Source organism: Haliaeetus albicilla, chromosome 12 (genome assembly GCF_947461875.1).
Source record: "Haliaeetus albicilla chromosome 12, bHalAlb1.1, whole genome shotgun sequence".
Classification (NCBI taxonomy): domain Eukaryota; kingdom Metazoa; phylum Chordata; class Aves; order Accipitriformes; family Accipitridae; genus Haliaeetus; species Haliaeetus albicilla.
The window spans coordinates 25,113,398-25,131,914 of NC_091494.1; the positions used below are offsets into that span (position 1 = coordinate 25,113,398).

At 41.7% G+C, this 18,517-nt stretch overlaps 1 protein-coding gene across 3 annotated transcripts in view; it reads left to right on the forward strand.

Annotated features, from left to right (window-relative positions):
• LRRK1 (leucine rich repeat kinase 1) overlaps positions 1-18,517 on the forward strand; it is an 82,607-nt gene that overhangs the window by 25,346 nt on the left and 38,744 nt on the right. For all 3 annotated transcript variants that reach the window (XM_069798559.1, XM_069798561.1, XM_069798560.1), the window contains 8 exons: positions 1,019-1,198; positions 1,822-1,970; positions 10,502-10,728; positions 11,272-11,399; positions 11,684-11,847; positions 12,547-12,684; positions 16,460-16,572; positions 17,715-17,791. In XM_069798559.1, the coding sequence (XP_069654660.1) occupies positions 1,019-1,198; positions 1,822-1,970; positions 10,502-10,728; positions 11,272-11,399; positions 11,684-11,847; positions 12,547-12,684; positions 16,460-16,572; positions 17,715-17,791 (1,176 nt within the window). The remainder of the gene's footprint in view (positions 1-1,018; positions 1,199-1,821; positions 1,971-10,501; positions 10,729-11,271; positions 11,400-11,683; positions 11,848-12,546; positions 12,685-16,459; positions 16,573-17,714; positions 17,792-18,517) is intronic.

Sequence of the window (18,517 nt, forward strand, 5' to 3'; positions counted from 1 at the left end):
CAAGTTGTTAAGTATACAAAGAGTGATGTAATTTCCACATGGAGAAACTGCAAAAAAAAAAAAAGCTGACATGTAAACTTGGGCTTGTGGATGTTTCTATAAGCATTTCAAAGGGAATGTGAATTTGTAAAGTAAATGGAGGTGATACTGTGAATCAGGGAAGATTTGAGGACTGCTTACTGTTAATAGAAATAATCCTGTCATGAGCATTTAGTTACATGCGCAGAATTATGCACACCTGGAGGAAAGCATTGATCTACAGGCAAAACATTAATTCAGCAGAAAAAGCAGTTTGGGGATGACTAAAACATTAGCAAATTCATGCAGAAATCAGAACATGGTATTTTAGTTTTTAGCCTTAAATGACATTTGTCTAACTTTACAATGAATTGATAGTAAAGAATTCAACCAAAATGAAATATTTCAAGGGGAAATGAAATTTTGGGGGGAGAGTTTAGGTTGCAGTGAAAACAAACTAAAACAATTATTTTGTGTTGTCTGAAACAGTTGTTTTTGTTTTATTCATCCAGTAGCATGAAAAATTATCTGGTTGTCCCCATTATTTGTATACCATCTCATGAACTTGGAAGAAGAGGCCTATCTTGGATGTTTGGATCTAACATCTGTTGGATCATGCCTGTTGTCTCTGGATGCAAAGACAGTCCTGGTCATCCCTTGCCACCTCTGTCTGGGATTAGATGTTTGATTTTTCTGCTGGTAGCCTAGCAGGCACCCTCAGAACCTTCCACTGTTTCTATCTTATGCATACTTAGATCAGGAGCAGTCAAAAAAGTTCGCTCATTAGTTGGGTAGGTAATGAAGAACAGTTAAGCAAAGCTAAAAACTTTGTGCCTGACCAGCTTAGGGCTCTTCTGTAACACACTCTGGCAGTGCAGTCTGCTCCTTTGTCCTCAGGGGCTTCACCCTATACCCTTTGCATAGCCACTATTTGTGGATGACTCTTGCACATCACAGCCCGGTGGCATCAACTAAGTCAAATGCCTTATCTTTTCCATAGGTCCTAGTACTTGCCAACAACTCCTGAACTGGATGCTGGCCATAGCCTGCCAGCAGGGACATTTGGACATAGTAAAACTCCTAATTCGTGCATACAGTGCTGACCCAGAGAGCTGTGCAGTCAGGAAGAATGAGTTTCCAGTTCTTATACGGTTGCCCCTCTATGCTGCTATAAAGGCAGGTATGTATTTGCATGCTTCAAAACTTTGCCCCTTTTCTGCAATGTCTTTTAAAGAATGAGCTGAGTTGTTCACATCTAGGAAAGTATCAGTGTGGACTGACTCGCCTGGAATTGTCCTGGATTTCCAGTGGAATAAATTAAAATAAAATTGGCTCTGAGTCTTTTGACTTAGCCAAATTTAAGTCAGGGCCTTCTTAAGTTAGATTACTGTAAATACTGAGAGGATGAACTTTCCTCTATAAACTCCTAGGGAAAAGACCCTTCCAAAATAGAAACCTTGCAAGTAAAAGCATTATTGTTGTGGACACTCTGGCACACATGCTTGGTATAGGCTGAATAATTTACACTTCAAAGCACAGCTGTGTGTATAGTTTAATAAGACAGGGAAAAAAGAGAAAAAAGAAAGAGCCTGAGCCAGTGCTTTTACATAGTGTCTTTGCTGTCTCAGTTTGACCAAACTAAATCGTATCACGGGAGGAAACAGTCTTTATACAGTTCAGTTTCCTTTTTGCACACCCCCATGGTTTTTTTCAGAAGTGGTTATTTCCCAGGATTTCTGTTCAGGTCCTTGTTGGTTCATTCACATGAGAAGAAGAGAACAGACAATCTGCTTTTCTCTAAAGGGAATGAAGATGTAGCCGTGTTTTTATTACGGAATGGAGCTTTCTTTTGTTCCTACATCCTGATGGACAGTCCTGAATCCAGCAAACACCTTCTGAGAAAGTATTTCATTGAGACGAGCCCACTACCAGGCAGTGCTCCAGCAAAAACAGTAAGTAGCCATTTATCTGTCTGAAGAGACATTCTTTTAAAGGAGCATCATGTTAATAATTGATATTTGTCTTCGTGTACCATGTGGTTGGTGATGATTCTTCTCAACTAAGAGCCTTGTGGTTTGCTACCCATTTAGAAAACAAACTGTGAAAGTGGCTTTCATGCCACTGCTGAATTGCAAGGTGTAAAACATTAGGCCTTTAAATGACATCATTGTGCAAGACGCTGTGAGCACCAGCTTCAGCTTGGCAATTTTAACCTCAGTGAGTGAACCAGGCATATGCTGTGGAAAGGAAACATTGACTTTGTGCTCAAAGTCTTCCAGAGAAATAAACACTACCACAGGCTTCCTCTGTGACCCCAGGATAATCACTTCATTTAGATTTCTATTGTGCATTCTGGTTGCAAGGTAATGCCACAAGCTCTGTGCTGTCCTGGAGTGTTAGCACAGTGCAGAGCTGGGCATAAACCCTTCTCTTCCGCTGCGTCTGATAGCTCAGATGCAGCATGTACAAATAGGCTCATGTCGCTTTTTGTTAACATGGAGCATGAGTAGAGCAAGCTCACATCTGCTGAAAATAATCTTCCCCACTTCAGATCCTCATTAGTAAAAGATGGCTGGTAGCCTTTACTGTCACTTGCTCAGGACAGATCTGTCTTTCTGCAGCAGCATGGAGAGTATGATGTGTGATCAGATCATATTAACTGAGCTGTCCTTCTCCCACAGAAATGGTTTTTGATGGGACGCAGAGGCTAACAAAAAGCAATTTTTTACCTTGGAAAGACCTCTGTTCGCTACTTAGCCACTTACAATCTTTTGACAATTTTGGTAATTCATTTGTGTCTTTATTTCTTCCACTGTGAAATGGGGAGATTTAAACTCCTCACATCTCACAGCCATTGGAGGGCTTAATACATGATGTGATGCTTTGAGATCTACAAATGAGTGGCATTGTTTTCATGCAGGGTATTATTACATTTAATGATTATCACATGTCTTTGTATAACTAGGCTATATTCTTCGTTCTTTTAATCTTTATTATCCAAGTCTCCTTTATTCAGAACTGAAAAATGTCTCACAGCATACACTGTTACTGCTTTATAGGGAAGCGTGTAGTATTTTGTATTATTTCTACTGTTATCCAGCAATTTAGCTATCAGACATTTTTCATTTTTCCCCTCAGTATGTAGATTAACTGACACTGAGTAGGAGCATCAGAGCCCTGTGCTTTCAATAGTTACAGTTTTCATCAGGTCATAAAAATTTTGCAGTGAAAAATTGAGGGAAATTTTTCAATCAGGGCTCTGTCTGCGTGAATCCTGTTGCCAGTTGAGTATCTGTTTGCTCAGCTCGTAATATTGTGGGGTGTTGATTCTGCTTTGGTGTTAAGTAAAAATAAGTGGAGAGGTTTTCATAGTTTTACGAACTTCTCCGTTCTCTCTTTTCCTGCCAAAACCCTGTCTCTCTGGATTCCCAATGATACTGTGAATGTAAAGGACTACAGTCCACCTATGTGAGCTTGACTTCATTAGGTTCAATCAGCAGATTTAGAGCCCTTCCTGTGGGATTCTTAGTTTTGTTGACAGGTAAACAAAAGGAAGCTAAACCATAGATGTTTCTGAATAAGTGTTGATAAAACTACTTGCCTTTTAGAAGAAAAAAAGTCCAACTAACTCGATAATTCAGCTTGAATAAACTTGGAATAAATCTTTGAATCACAGGGAAGAGGTCTGTTTTCCATGTGAACTTGCTGGCAATATTTAACTTAGCTGCTGTAAAAATGACTCAGCTTTGCTGTTGTCACACCCTGAGTGAAGAAGAGAGCAGTCTTAAAACATCAGCTAATTGCCAGAAGGGCCTGGTTTAAAAAAAAGAAAAAGAAAAAACAAAAAAAATAGACCCAGAAACTCGACCTTGATTCTTCTAGTAGCTAGTTTATTTTTAAATATGTTTGCTTATTTAATGCTTTCTCTTTGAATTCATTTTGGCAGACTGGGCCAAATTCAGGAAAGTTTGTCCTAGTTTGTCTGCAGAGCTCAGGTTTCTGGGAGGTGACAGTCACACACCCTGATAGTTGTTTAAAACACTACTTCATGGCAGCTGCAAACAAGCTGCCTCAGTGCTTTCCTGATATCTCATAAGGTTCATGAATGTAAGTCTTCTTGTGTAAGTGCTTTGGTGCATTTTGCACTGGGATGAAGCAAAAAAGGATTGTGCAGAGACTGCGATGTGTATGGCAGCCAGCTGGATGTCAAAAAGTCTCTCCTCTTGGACAGGGCAGACTGAGCACCAATCATTTCAGAATGAGCCCAGAACTTCAAAAGGGTTTGTCCCATCTGTGCTATCTCTGAGCGAAAACACTGCACATTTGACCTCCAGTTGATTTCACAGTGGTGAATACTACCAGCTATGCATAAAATGTAGTTGGAGAGCTCGGTTTAGCTGCCACACCTTTCAGGCAGCCATTGCGCTGTGCAGTGCTGCCCTTTCTGAGACAAGAGGAGTTACATCTCATTTTTCTAATATCTGTTTCTCCTTTTTTGTTTGTTTTTTTTTTCCTGGCATAAATTTATCCCCACAGCAAACCACAGTCTTGCTGAAGAGAGGAAGTGCTCCATTTTTAAAAGAACAGGTACCAAATGCCAAAAAGATACCCTGCACTAAAGTGGCTGGGCACGGATTTCAGACTTCGATAGCTCTAGTCAGCATGGAGATAAATGTAACCTCCCAGTGTGTGCAGTGTGAGTTGTATTTATTTTTCCCATTACAGACCAGAAAAGAGCTTAAACTGCTGCATTTTCCCTTGGAAATATTTTGCCAAGAATTTTATACGCAAGCATGCAAATGTACATGTATGTGTGTGATCTTCTTCTGATTTCTTTATCCACTGCCTGGCTAATTGCAGTTACATCACCATGGGTAAAGAAATCTGCAGCAGTTCCACTCAAGATTCACAGCAGCATTATTGGTGGAGGAATAGATCACTGTCCTCAGAATATCCTGTCTACAGGAAGAGCAAAGTTCTGTTAGGGCATGTCACATCATTTAGGAGAAATGCACAACAGCCTTTTTTAATCACCTTACCAAACAGTCTCAAATCTAAGTAAATTTTTTTTGCATTTATAGTTCATCGTTTGCCCAAGAGCAGCGGGGTTTCTTGCTTCTGCACAATTTCCAGTCCCGTGTCTTCCTTAGTGCATCCCCTGACATCACTGCAGTAGATTTCCATTTAGTTTTCAGGACTCATACTGAGAAATTCTTTCCTTTGCAGGAGAGGGGAGCCTACAGAGGTTTTCATTGCCCTTCTGAAGAGCAGTAAGCTGCCCAGAGTCAGGCTGTGCCCAGGAGGTAACAGCCTCTGAACACCATCCCTCTCATTTGAGCACAGAGCTCACCAGCCAGTGTCAAATGGAGAAGGGTTGAGCTGATCACTGGCTCTGCAAGTTCAGCATAACAGACCTTTGGCATCAAAGAAACAGGCTTTTCTGGGAAGATAGTGGAGATGATTAAGTATGACTTGGGGAGGAAATCCCCTCTCTTTGTGCCATTGCTGTCAGGCTTTCTTTCACTTAATTATGTTTTCACTGCAGAGTGCTGAGCCAAGTAAATCCTTAAGGAAACCACACTGACATCAGGTTACTAGCACCAGGATGAATTTGGTCCACTGTCCCTAAGTCAGATGAAGGGACTTGGCTGATCCTCCAGTTTGCAGCACTCAGGTAGAAGAGACACTGTCAGTCCTGGGCTCTGGTTGAGGAGGAAGACTGAGTGCAAGGAGATTCAAAAAGCTTCCTAGCAGATGGGGACACCTACCCCGCAGCATTAATAGCAGGTTTTGGATTTCACAATCTAGTCTGTGGTTTTAGAAGTCGCTATCTGAATTCTGCAGGTATCTTCCTATCACATTAAATCCCTGAGGCCATGGCTCTGCATTTTTGAGGTAAATGATACACAGCAATCTAAATGCAAAACAGAGATGAGTATCAGTCTGAAACAAGAAGCAGCAGAGACGCATGGTCCTGCTTGCACCCACTAAAAGCAGGCTGTAGTTTTTATTATTACTGCATTGGTTGGTGTACTTAAGGACAATTACTTTTCTTGTACTGGAATAAGAGCCTGGGCCCACTGTAAAGAGCATCGTCTTGAAATTGAGCAGGAACTGAGAGAGGGGATAACCACCATCAGTTCTTTTTTCTGATTTTTTTTTTTATGGCATCTTTGTTGGGAGCAATTTAATTAAGCAGGAAGAGAAAAGAAGGAGTTGGAGTCTGTAGTGCATTTTTACTCGCGGCTCCCCTGAGTGAAGAGGAAATGTTAATGTCCCATTATATGGACTGGCAAACAGAGTCTGGGTAGCCTGAGACAGTGACTCGTGTCACACAAGAAATCTGGGGCTCTGGAGTCTGAATTCAGGATCTCAACCACAAAAGCCTGCTTTCTCCTGTGAGGAGGAAACCAAATGAGCAAGCCAGCTCTCCAGGCCTTCGTTCCCATCACTGCCAGGATTTCAAAGCCCTATATGGGTTATACGCATCCTTATGTGACTGCAGGACCTGTGGATATCCTTTTGCATGGAATATTTGCCCAAGTTTTTGGCTGTAATTCTCAATTTTCTTGCTTCTGTTTGTTTAGGTAGAATAAGTGAATAGTTCAGGGGGTTGGATACTCTGGTCATGGATGCTTATCTTAAGAAAGCTGCTACAGAGCATCCCACTTTAGATCAGATGCTAAAAGATGTTTAAAAAAAAGCCAGGAAAATTTTCCTTCCCTGTTTTCTTTTTGGGCCATGGTGTGGATCCTATGCATCCACAGCCATTGTGGCGATAACATTGCCAAAGGAGAAAGTGCCAGGATACTACCACTTCCATCTTAGTGTACTTTCAGTTGAAAGTTGTCCTGAACTTCCAGGGTAAATCTCCTCTGGACAGCATCTTTGTTATGTGTCCTGCCCAAAGCAGTGCTAGTCTTTGTGCTAGTCTTTGGTACGGGATAATAACAGCATGCAATATCAGTGCCGAGACCACCTTTGAATGTAATTCCCCTGTTTTCCTTGTTGCAGGGTGAAAAGTAGCTTTAGTCTCGCAGCCACATCTTCATCACAGATTGATCTACCACCTTGCTCCAGCAGCATGGGGTCAGTAAAAGGCAGCTTCAGCCACTGCCTGAAATCTCCGTGAAGAGCGTTGGCAGACAGCAAGCTGTAAATGGAAATAGAGGAAAGAGCATGGCTGATCTCCATGGCTTCATTTTTGAGGTTTAGACTCCTTCTGAGCAAGGCCTTTGTGGTGGTTACAGGAGATAATTGATGGGTCTGATAGACAGGCTGAGATGAATCCACCTTTCTGTAACCCTCAGTGCTGTGTTAGCAGTTCCATTCCCTGTGTTAGCGGTTCATAGCCCATGTCTTGACGATACAGGTAAGCAGGAAGCCCCGTTCTTACTAGCAGTTATTTTTTAAGATCATAGACATGTTGTCTGGAATTGCTGCCTAAAAGTCTGGATTTTCCCTTATTCATTCTGGTTTAACCCCTCCACCCCCATTTTGGCTGAGTCTCAGCATAGCTTTTGAAAAAATTTGGCTTTCCTGGAAAGAAAGGATCAGGAGGAGTATGCATTGCGAGCCAAGGTTAGTTGTTAAAATGGCTAATTCCTTGTTAAATGTTTCTCACATATCTAGGCAGACTGTGCTTGTATTATACTTTCCGCAGCTGGATCTTTGTCACATCTTTCTCTTCTAGCCTGAAGAGGCCATTCCTATTAAAAATCTACATGAAGCATGTGTAGTTGGGGATCAGGCCTTTTCTTAACTCTTTACTAAACCAAGGGGTTTGTGGTATTTGATTTTGCTAATGCAGAGCATGTGATTCTATCCAGCACTTTTAGATAGGAGGGTGATGGGTTTTTCTGTATAAGCAGAAGTCATGGTGTATATTTAATTGTCCTGGCATAAAAAGGCTTTTGCTGGCATCACTATAAACCACAATATGGTATAAACAACATCAGTAAGAGAACTTCATTGCTGATTAAGCTGTATTTCTATCAGGGACAAATTTAGCTCATCCAGGATGGAGCTACAGTGATGCTGCCCTCCTCCTCTCCCCAGCCATGTGCTCCTCCCCCCTCTTGCCTCAGTACCATTCTAAGTTGTTTTTTGGTGACCTCGGCTGGTAGCTAAACCAGCTGAAAATTCTCTCTCTGAAATAAAGAGTAATAATATTGTAAGACAGGGTACTGCCCTGAATATGCATGTAAATAGCCAGACAGATATCAATACTACTTGAGGATTTTTTTTGTAGTGTAGAGCTGGTTTCCTGCATTACCTGGATTTAGGGATCTGGCTCCTATTATGAGCTCTTAGGGCAATTCAAGGAACGAGAAAAAAATACTCAAGTGTCTCAGCACAAATGTGCTCTTCCCCAGTGAGGTTTCCTCACGCTGGGAAGATCTTCCAGTCCCTTAGCATCAGTACCACATCCCTCTCCTGAAGTGTGGGGTGGCTAGGGATGGAAAAGGGAATCTGACCTGTGTGTTTATACTCTCTGTTACCATAAATCACAACTGAGTGCTGTCCAGTGATGTAAACAAGCTCAGTCTTGGGCTGTTACCGGTGAAAAGAAAATTACAGGGAACTACATACAGAATTTAAAACAAGAGTTTGTAAGCAGGAAGCTGTTAAATATACAGACTTGGAAAATCTATCAGTAAAGCAGAATATGTTTAGTGCCAGTGTGAAAGCTTTGCAGTGTAACTCCCATTAGGTACTGTATATTTTGCAGTAGCAGTGGGTACTCTGCTTAATTTGACTTCTTGTTGCTACTGGCTTGCTGTGTTTTTTATGGATGCCTTGTGGCATGGTGGTGAATGTAGCTTTACACAAACAGCTTGTGATCTCTGCCTTGATTTCCCCAGTGATACAATGGGCATAGTATTTCCATTTATATTTGCAGGGCTGTCCTGAGGCTTCACTAGTGAGCATTTGAAAAGCACTACGTCTACAATAAGTACTACTACTGTCAATTTCTAAAAACTGCAACTGTTTGTACTTACCCTTTATTGCATTCTCCTAGACATTTGAACTGTGTGATCTTCATTAGTTGGAGTTCTGAGTCTCAAATAAACATTTGAGATAGACCTTTGTTTCCCTTTTCTTTCTATCCTTTCCCAAAATATATTCCTTTTAGTTTTAAATTTGGGGTTAAAAATCTTAAGTGCTAAATACTGGGAATTGGAAAGCAATTAAATTTGCTGTTGGGTCCTTGCTGCCTCCTGGTGGAGAATTAATGATGACTTCATTGAGGCTGTCTTTGGGAAGAGTTATGTCAAAAACACTAAGCTTATGAAAACGTTTTGAGACTAACATTTTAAACGTGTATTTTGGAATATAAATCTCATTGGAACGCAATGAGATGATCTTGAAAATGAAGCCTGGGTTGTTTACTTGCATTGATGACCATTATGTGTTCATGTTTTCTTCTGTCCAAGCTGGAGCCTGAAATAAGTAGTTATGCCTTTGACAACAGCTTCTATTTTTTTTTTTTTCCAAAAGAGGATAAAACAACTTCCTCGTGTTACTGTCAAAAGCAACAGAACATTATCTAGAAAGGAGGCAACTGCGAAGATCATGTCTCTCAGAATCTAAACTATCTTCCTAAATGATACTGAGCAAATTTCTAGTGTTTAGAAATGCTTTACAAGAGGGTGTTTGCCTTTCCTTGCCTTTCACAGATGTGCCTTTGCAAAACCTAAACCTTGCCCAGAATGGTTTGGCTGCTTGTTGTTGGAAGGTTTAAGGTGGAAGAGCAGTGCCTGGGCATATATTAATTATTCCAGCAACAGGCCTCCTCCTAAGAAGTCATTACCACACTCAGCAGATCTATCCCTGTCCTCTCTGCAGATGCACAAGCAATGATCCGTAAGCACTTCAGGGACTGACTGCTCCACAGGGGTTCCACTGGACCTGCCTGGCCTCTTGGTGTTCAGAGTCCCCTGGAGATCAGAGCAGCAATGCAGACCATGTCCAAGAGACAGAGTGGGGTTTGGTCTGCAGAGTCTGGATTTAAGATGGTTTCCATGATCTGTCCATATCATGCTGCTAGTGTAGGGTGTGAATGCGTCTTGTGGGACAGGGAGCCCAGCCCCATGGAAGCTCACTGTACATTGTTGGATGAACAAACCACTATAGTCTGTCCAGCTCTTGGATGAGAGTGCTGGTTTCAGGCAAGGGCAGCTCACCCTTTGTGGGGCACACTAGAGCTGGTGTATGGACTGGTGAAGAAGTCCAGGTCCCCTGCTTGTGCTTGCTCATGGTCTTTGGAGTGAGATCATGGGGCAGCTATATGGTGGGGCCTGCTGATATCCAGGCATGATTTCATCTCTGAGTCAGTTTAATTCCTAGAAGCAGATTGGAAAGTGAGCAAAATGTTCATGGTCTGTGCTCTGATCTGCCAGATTCCTGGTGGTGTAACACAAGCTGAGAGCAATTGGGATTTTACTAACATGGTTTTCTCTTCTTTATCTGACATATGCAGGCTTTGTGTGTGAACTGGTCAAACCTCAAACTGCCCTGGGTGGATCTGGACTGGCTGATAGATATCTCCTGTCAGATAACTGAGCTTGATCTCTCTGCCAACTGCCTGGTCTCCCTTCCATCTGTGATCCCATGGGGACTGATAAACCTCAGGAAGCTCAGCCTGGCTGACAATCAGCTGACGGAGTTACCCAGTGTACAGTCATCTGATGAAATTATATGTACAAGGTGTGTGCACTAGATGCCTACAGCAAACTGAACCCATACGGAGAGCAGGTGCAAATGAGTCAGTTGTGCTTGTGTGAAACTGCGTAAGTGAAAAGCATATGCAGGAGCTTCTTGGTTTATTTTCTGTCTGCTGCAAGGTTTAACTTAAGGTTGCCCTTTTGCATTCTCAGTGTTTCCAAGTTAGTTGTCAGGACAATTACAAGGACTGTATTGTCCTGACAATATTCCTGTATTGTCTCATGTTGCTTCTGCTTTTCTCCAGTTCTAGTGAGCCCCACTCCTCTAAGTCTAAGCCCTGAGCTGACTCAGATTGACATTTGCTGGCTGGTATCACTTATTTGATCTGCTGTCTATCCAGACTATTTCTAACTGTTCCCTGGAAGGGTTAATTTTCTAAATAGTTTTTTTTGCTTTGCCTTGTGAGAGCACATTCCAGCTGCTTTCATTCAGATCTACAGTTGTCCTGGTAAAGATGTCTATGGCAATAGGAGTCTTTGCTAGGATTTTATTGATGCCTGATTGAGTATCTTCTGTACTTAACAGGTTACTCGAGGTTGATGTATCCAACAACAGGCTCTCTACTCTCCCTTCTGGATTCTTACATCTTAAAAACCTTAAAAAACTCATTGCTTCCAAAAACTATATGGAGAAGTTATTTGACGAGGAAAACAGTACGTACAGTCCAGTGTTGTGTTGTGCTTACATTTCAAGTCCTGATTGATCTGTAAAGGAGAACCCCAAACTGTTATAATAATTACTGTTATAATACTTAAAGACAGTATTAGCTAGAGATGCTTAGCCTCTCTTAATCCTTTGTCCAAAGTACGTGAAAAGGCCTAGTTGTTTTTTAGCACTCATGAAATCCTTTGGCTCTTATCTAGCAAGTATGCAGCATCTTGCTGGATCAGACTGCTATGATGCTTACACCAAGTCTACAATATTTCATGTTTTCTAGCAACTAATTGGATTGGTTTAAGGAAGCTGCAGGAGTTTGACATCTCTGACAACCGGTTGGTGGAACTTCCAACGGTTTTTCTGTACTGCTTCAAGTCCCTAAACATACTGAATGTTTCCAGAAATCAGCTGAAAGTGTTTCCAGATCCCTGGGCCTGCCCCTTGGTAAGTTGAACTTCTCTGACAGAATCAGAGGCTGAAAAAGCTGTTGAAACAGTACAAAAAAGATACTGTGATGCTTAAAAAGCTCTCAGATGTCTTAGACTAAAAGGCTGTTCTGTTTCTGTAGGAGTGCCCCTGCTTGATTTGGTTTATGGGTCTCAGATCAAGTCTTTCTGAGGTTCTACCCTGTTCTCACCATGTTGATGGCATTGGTGGAAAACTTCTAGAAACATGTCTTATATGGATGTATTCGTATTCTCTATCGGTCATGAACAGAAGTACTGTTAGGATAATTTTACAGAACAGCCTTCATTCAAAGTTAACTTTGCCCAAACCCATGGCTAACTAGGGCATTATATCCACCCATCACTGTGAATTTATTCCTCATTATTACAGGGATAGCAGGAGAACAGTATACTTTGAAGAAGTGTTTGTTTATTGTTGAAAAGCAAATGGGGATAATTTTCAAAATCAATTTTGAAATCCTTTTTGCACACCAAAGAATTTGCCTGTCAATTAAGTGAGTGCATCTCCTTAGCAAATCCTATGTGCCTGCGTGCACAATAATTTATCTAGATGAAAAAATTTAAAGAGACCACCTAGAATGAATTTATTAATGCCTTAAACGTGTCCACTGATCTAATTCATTTTTTAAAGAGATGATTACTACTCTGTAGGTGTTTTTTCTTTTATGTTTTCCAGAAATGTTGTAAAGCATCTAGAAACTCACTGGAATTCCTACCAGATGCGTTGACTATTTTCTGGAAAAATCACCTCAGAGAAGTGGATTTTTCTGAGAACTCACTAAAAGAAGTTCCACCGGGACTCTTCCAGCTTGAAGTAAGTGTCATTTCTTCCTGCTTCACAGTACTTCTCTTAATACCTACTCAGACCTTGAAGTCATAGCAGTGGCTGCCTGGTTAAGGTAGGAGACTACCTGCTGTTTTGAGTTGATGAACACAGCAATGCACAGAGCCTCTGAGCAGCCAGTAACCCCCTGAATTACTACATTCAGGCCCTTGTCCAGTGTGATATGGTATCTGTCTTTTGACACAGGTCTTCTGAGAGCTCTTTGGATGTCTGTGGTTTTCAGATTTTGGGAGCGCAGTTTGGAAGACAACCACTGCATTGTAGCTGCAAGCTCCAAGCATTGAAATACAGGCGTACTCAAGTGTGCTCACAAATGATTGTGTTTTTTCTTCATCTGGCACACCAGTGTTGTGTAATTAAGTATTAGTCTTACTGTGCTGAAAATAGCATGTTTGAATGCCCTACACAATGGTAGTTGGCATCTCTCTTTTCTTTAAGCTTGTAGATTAAACAATTCTTGCCAGTGGACATCGGAGTTCCATAGTTTTACTTCAAAATTCTTCAGAATTTGTGGCTTCACATGGTTTTGACATGAAACCAAGCAGAACTTGGGGGTTTCCTCCAAGCTTCCCTTCCAGATTGTGAAACTCAGGGTCATGGAGGTAGAAACAGAGGTAAATCTTTGTGCAAAAGTTTCATGATTTTCACTGCTGGCCTCTGCAGGAAGGATGCAGAAGTGATGCTTCATATCCACGTCCAGTTTCAATCTCAGGAGTCTGCTGCAAAAGTGCCTCTTGCTCTTGCATAGAAGAAGAGTGCTGAGAGTCGTTTGCTTCCTCAGTAGTTTTTAATGATCCCTGCAGATTTGGCTTTGCTTTTTGGTAACCATTTGTTTTCAGTTGGCATTTTTCCTGAAATAGAATGAATCGTATGGACTATTGTCTCTGAAACTTTTTCTTTTCTGAATGCATTAAAAATAAGCCCGGTGGGTGGGAGCTACCATGACAAATATTAAACACTAGATGGTGCTTCAAGGGCACATTTCTTTGGGTGCTGCTGCTCAGAGGCTGCAGAGGGATGTGAAAGCACCAGTACAGGGCATCAGAGAAGACCTCAGTGCAATCTTTGCTGATGGTCTGTCTTCAAAGTTAGTGAGCTTTGGCTGCCTTAAATAGTGCCGGTTCTTATCCATATCTGTTCAGCCTTACCTTCATAAAAGAAATAAATAGGTATTTTCAGTCCCCCAAGGGCTAGAGCGTGGTGAACAAATAGAAGGTGAAAGCTCATGCATAGATCAGTTCTGGCTTGGGCTACTCCTTGGTTGTAGAGTTTGTGTTAGTGAATAGGGCTGCACTCACACTCCAGCCCTCTCCAGAAGTAGATGTGGGAAGGGGGAGAAATGAGCAGTAACGTGTTCCTACATATAACATAGCAGACACTATACATTCCTACATTATTGTGTAGGAACAGCAGTGAACTGTCTTCTCCCTGGGAAAAGCTGAAAGCAGAGGAGGCCTTTGACTTGAAAGCGTGTCTCTGACCTAGGCTGGTGAGACATGTAGTTTATCACTGGCCTTTGCTTGGTTTGTGGAGGGTTCTTAGGACTAGGACCAGCTCACAGTTGCTAATATGATGTATATACTAGAAGTGTGGTGTTAAGAGAAGCTGAGGACTTCTCAGCTTTCCTGTCTGTTGCCTTCTAAAGGAACCAACTGTACATGCTCCAAGCCATATCTTAATTCTCTAGACTAGTTTGCTTCTCTTGAAGAGACCTGACCCTCTCTGGGTGGAAGTATTCAGGTAAGACTCTGGTCAGCTTTTCCACATCACGAGCTGACCGAGGCAGCCTAATCTGGATGCTACAGTTCCTTCCCTCTGGTATAATCTAACGCACCAGAACCCTTTTTGCATGCTGCGGCTGTAGGTTTGAAGGAAGTTGTCTGCTGCTGCCGTTGTCTCGCTTTTGGAGGCACCCATTCTCTTCCTGAAAGGGAGCAAAAATAGAGAAGTTAGAGATGAGAGAGAAGAGGCAATTGCAAAACAAGGACTAGTGATCTCCAGAATTAGTCATGAAGAGCCACAGCTAACTGAAAGTCACTGATTTTTCCCCTATGGAGCAGGCACATAAGCATTGCATATAATCTCACCAGGCTCTCGGATGTCCTGGAGAGTGGCCTTTGTCAGCATTTGTGGGGGACGTGTAACATGGATACAGTTGACTGAAAATGAAGCACCCCAGCTAGACCACACAGAACAAAGTTTGTGCTAATCCTGGAACGTGTAGCCTCCCTTTTATCCTGCCCCCTGCTCAGGGATATTTTGTGGGAGGAGTTTGAAGCATTGTCATTGAACAGCCCCATGCTGATACTTGGAGAGAGCTTGACACTAGGCGCCAAGTGAGGACTGGGTCTTCCTTCCAACAGGAGGTTTGAGCCAGTGGAAGACTAATGATGATAAAAGCATTGACTGTCAAGACTCAAGTGGCAGTGAGGGGTTTATAGTTTGCACGGTTTTCTAACCCTTTCCTGTAGTGGTTCACTATGCATATCTGCAGTTTTGTATTGTACTTTGCCTTCCCCAAGTCCCACCAAGGCCCAGTGCTGCCCCTCTCTTATCACTAGAGGGAGCGTTCTGCATGACAGTTGCTATTCCAGCGACTGCTGGTTGTCCATTGCTTATGTCACATGGATACCTCATATTTTTCCAATCTGAGAAAAGGGGAGGAAGGCCAACAGACTGGCTTCATGAGACACTGTTAATCCTGCTTGATGAGAAGGGGCATAAACCTTTTATATTATGTGGAGCACATAAAATATTTAAACACACTTGAAGCTGAGGTCTCTGCTGGTAAAATGTGATTTCCATGGGGTATAATTCATTAATACTGCTGTACTTGTGGCACGAGATAATTCAGCTGTCATTCTGCTTATCTCAGTTTTCATAGGGGGGACTTGCAGAATAAACCTGGTTGGAAACTCTACACAGAAGACTGTTTTTCAGTGGAAAATTGTTTTTTCAACCAAATGAAAATGATCATTTGAGCCTCGACATTATTTTTAAGGGCAAGTGGAAGGGCATAAACTTTACAAATCTGAATGGGAACTGCATTTTTTTCTTTTATATTTCAGTTAAATTTAAAGGAGAGCTGTGTTTAACCTTATTCATGGTATTTGCAGCTGAGTCCTATCTCTGTGGTGTTAACTGTATGGTGTTAATCAGCTTCACTTCTTGTTTTTAAAATTTCTGTCTCTGGTGTGAGGAAAAAAAAAGGTAAATAGGTAACTTGTATAATTCTTGGAAAATTAATAAAAATCCTTTCCATTTTAATAGACATGTAATAACAAAGCAATTAGATTTTTCCTTGTGGGAAATAGTTCACATTTTGCACGTTGATTTTATGCATGCACAACAGGTGTAAACCCACTCTGACACTAGCTTGCACAAACATATAAGACTTCTCATCCAAATGTGGCATACTGTGTAGGTAAATCATACTGTTCTTTTCCATTTGGAAAGGTTTCCTCACTAAAAGTAAAATGTCTTTTTATATGGGTTGTTTCCAATTGCATCTGTCAGCAAGTAGACTAATAATCTCCCAAAATTATTAGTGGTGTTGCTTCGTGCAGAAAATATACTTGCTGGAGACAAGAAGGAAATGTTTGCATGCTAGGCAGCACGGACAGGGTGTTCTGATGAATAAGATGTACTTTCTTCATGTTTCTGTTATTTAATAGCTATGCTAAAAAACCTCTTTCAGTGTGTTTGATGGACTCTGTCTTCTAACTCTAGGCTATTCCTCTTTTAGGCTTTGGTGTCCCTGAAGCTGCTGGGAAATCAGTTAGCTACATTGCCTTCACAAGATAAGTGGAATTGCAAACAACTTAAATCACTGGATCTTTCAAAAAACCAACTTGGGAAGTAAGTATTTCTTTCAAATTTTGTCTGAGAAAACAAAAGCTGAAGAAATAATAGCAAACCTGATCCCTCGTGTAATACAAAGGGTGTCAGCAGTGAATTAATTACCTGCATAGAAGGCATTGATATCCACATACCATGTCTCTAAGTATATTGTGTGTCTGTGACAGTGATGAATTATCCTTTACTGATTCTTTGGGCATTTAGCACACTATATCATTTATTAAGTGGATAGATTACTGATAATGGCAGTTTAATTTCAGAGCATGTAGAAATTTCTTTAACCCAGTGTGTGGTTCATCACTACAAATACTGGTTTGTGGGGAGCATATCTTAACCGTAGGCCATCTGGCTGGACTGCAGTTTGTAGTTGGTGTGGGAGTATTGTTTTGGTAAAAATGAAAAATCTGTGCATTTTAAATGGAAGTGTAACCAGCTGCAAGTTCATAGAGAAGGCTGATGTTAATAAGGTCATCCAATAAAAGAGTGATGTTCTTCTATTTAGAAATTACAATAGGGATGTTTAACAGAGAAAGTTAAAGGTCTCTTATCTTCTCCAGAACTGCATTGTGTTGTGTCATGCTTGTATCTTCTCACTTGGGTGCCTGTCCAGCAAATATTCTGGAGACCTTATGAGTTGCTGTGTCAGTTGCAAAAGACAAATTACTGGTTTTTTGAATGTCTCAGTGCCTTTCCAGAGTCATGTTGTTGGGTCATCTTGTCAGAGACTCTCTGGTGAGAACATGGAATGGCAGCAGGTCAGTTCTCCGGTGCTTCTCCTGAAGCTTGTTGAATTTGCTGTTTGACAGCCTACTTAACGTTGACACCCATAAAGCTGAGGGTCAAGTGCTCTTGCCCTGGGAGCTGAATGCGTTGCCTTGCAGAGCTCTGTTAATTTCCCAGAAGAAAACCATTGGGCCTGGACAAATGTTGGTAGAGTCTAGCTCTGTGATTGCACAGTGGGTTTCAATCCCATCTCTCAAAAGCAGACAGAAACCCATGAGAGCTGTGCTGTGAATCCCACAGCCTTGAGTGGGGTCAGACTCTGCACTGCATAGTGTCCTGGGCACGCAGCTGCAGCACAGTTCTCAACTGCTGTGTCCAAGCTCTTTTCTCCACATGTCACCGTTTTGTTTGGCCCGCAGGAGTGATGAGGGATTTAAAACAAAGCGGATTCCCTTTTTCACCACGAAGAGCAGGGTGCGCTGTGGCCCAGAGGCAGGTAAGGTGCATGGCAGTGCAAATGTGGGGAAGTAAGTGCTGAGAATGCCACGTGAGCTGTGAAGCAGCAGGAATCTGTGGAGTTTGGCTGGAGGGAAATTGGTGTAAATTCATCTGCAATTTTAAGTGCAACAGCATTTAGATTAAGAGGCTATGTGTTTAGATAAAATATTTCTAAAGAAGTGGTGCAGCTGGTTGGTACCATCAATATAGAAAGATGAAGAATGAGTGGAACATGTTCCTTTCACTGAGGTTTTATTCTTTTCATGAAGGTTATTCTTTTTAGCCAGAGTACTAACTGGTATGTTGAAGGGAAATTAACCCATAATTAGTCTTATTACTCTTAGGATTCTTTCTGTTGCTGAATTTGTAAGTTGCATGTTTTCCCGTCTCTGTGATTTGCACCCACACTTTGGGGCAGAGCAGAAGAGATGTCCTGGATTAGTGCACTTGAAATCCTAAAGAGAACAAAGGAATATCTGAAGATATTTGCACTGCTTCCTGCTCTCTGTGGGATTCATCTGCATTTCTTTTTGTTTGTTTGTTTTATTTTAAAGCACTTGGAGAGCTTTCTCATTCTCGGCTGCCTGAAGAATGGCTTGCTCTAAAGCATTCTTTGCAAATAGCAGAGTGGAATAGAGCTGGCGTCTTCATGACGCACATCCGAGCAGCCCTCAGCTGCTTGTGGGAGGGAGAGGCCCTCCTGGAGCAAATGCTTTCCTCAGTT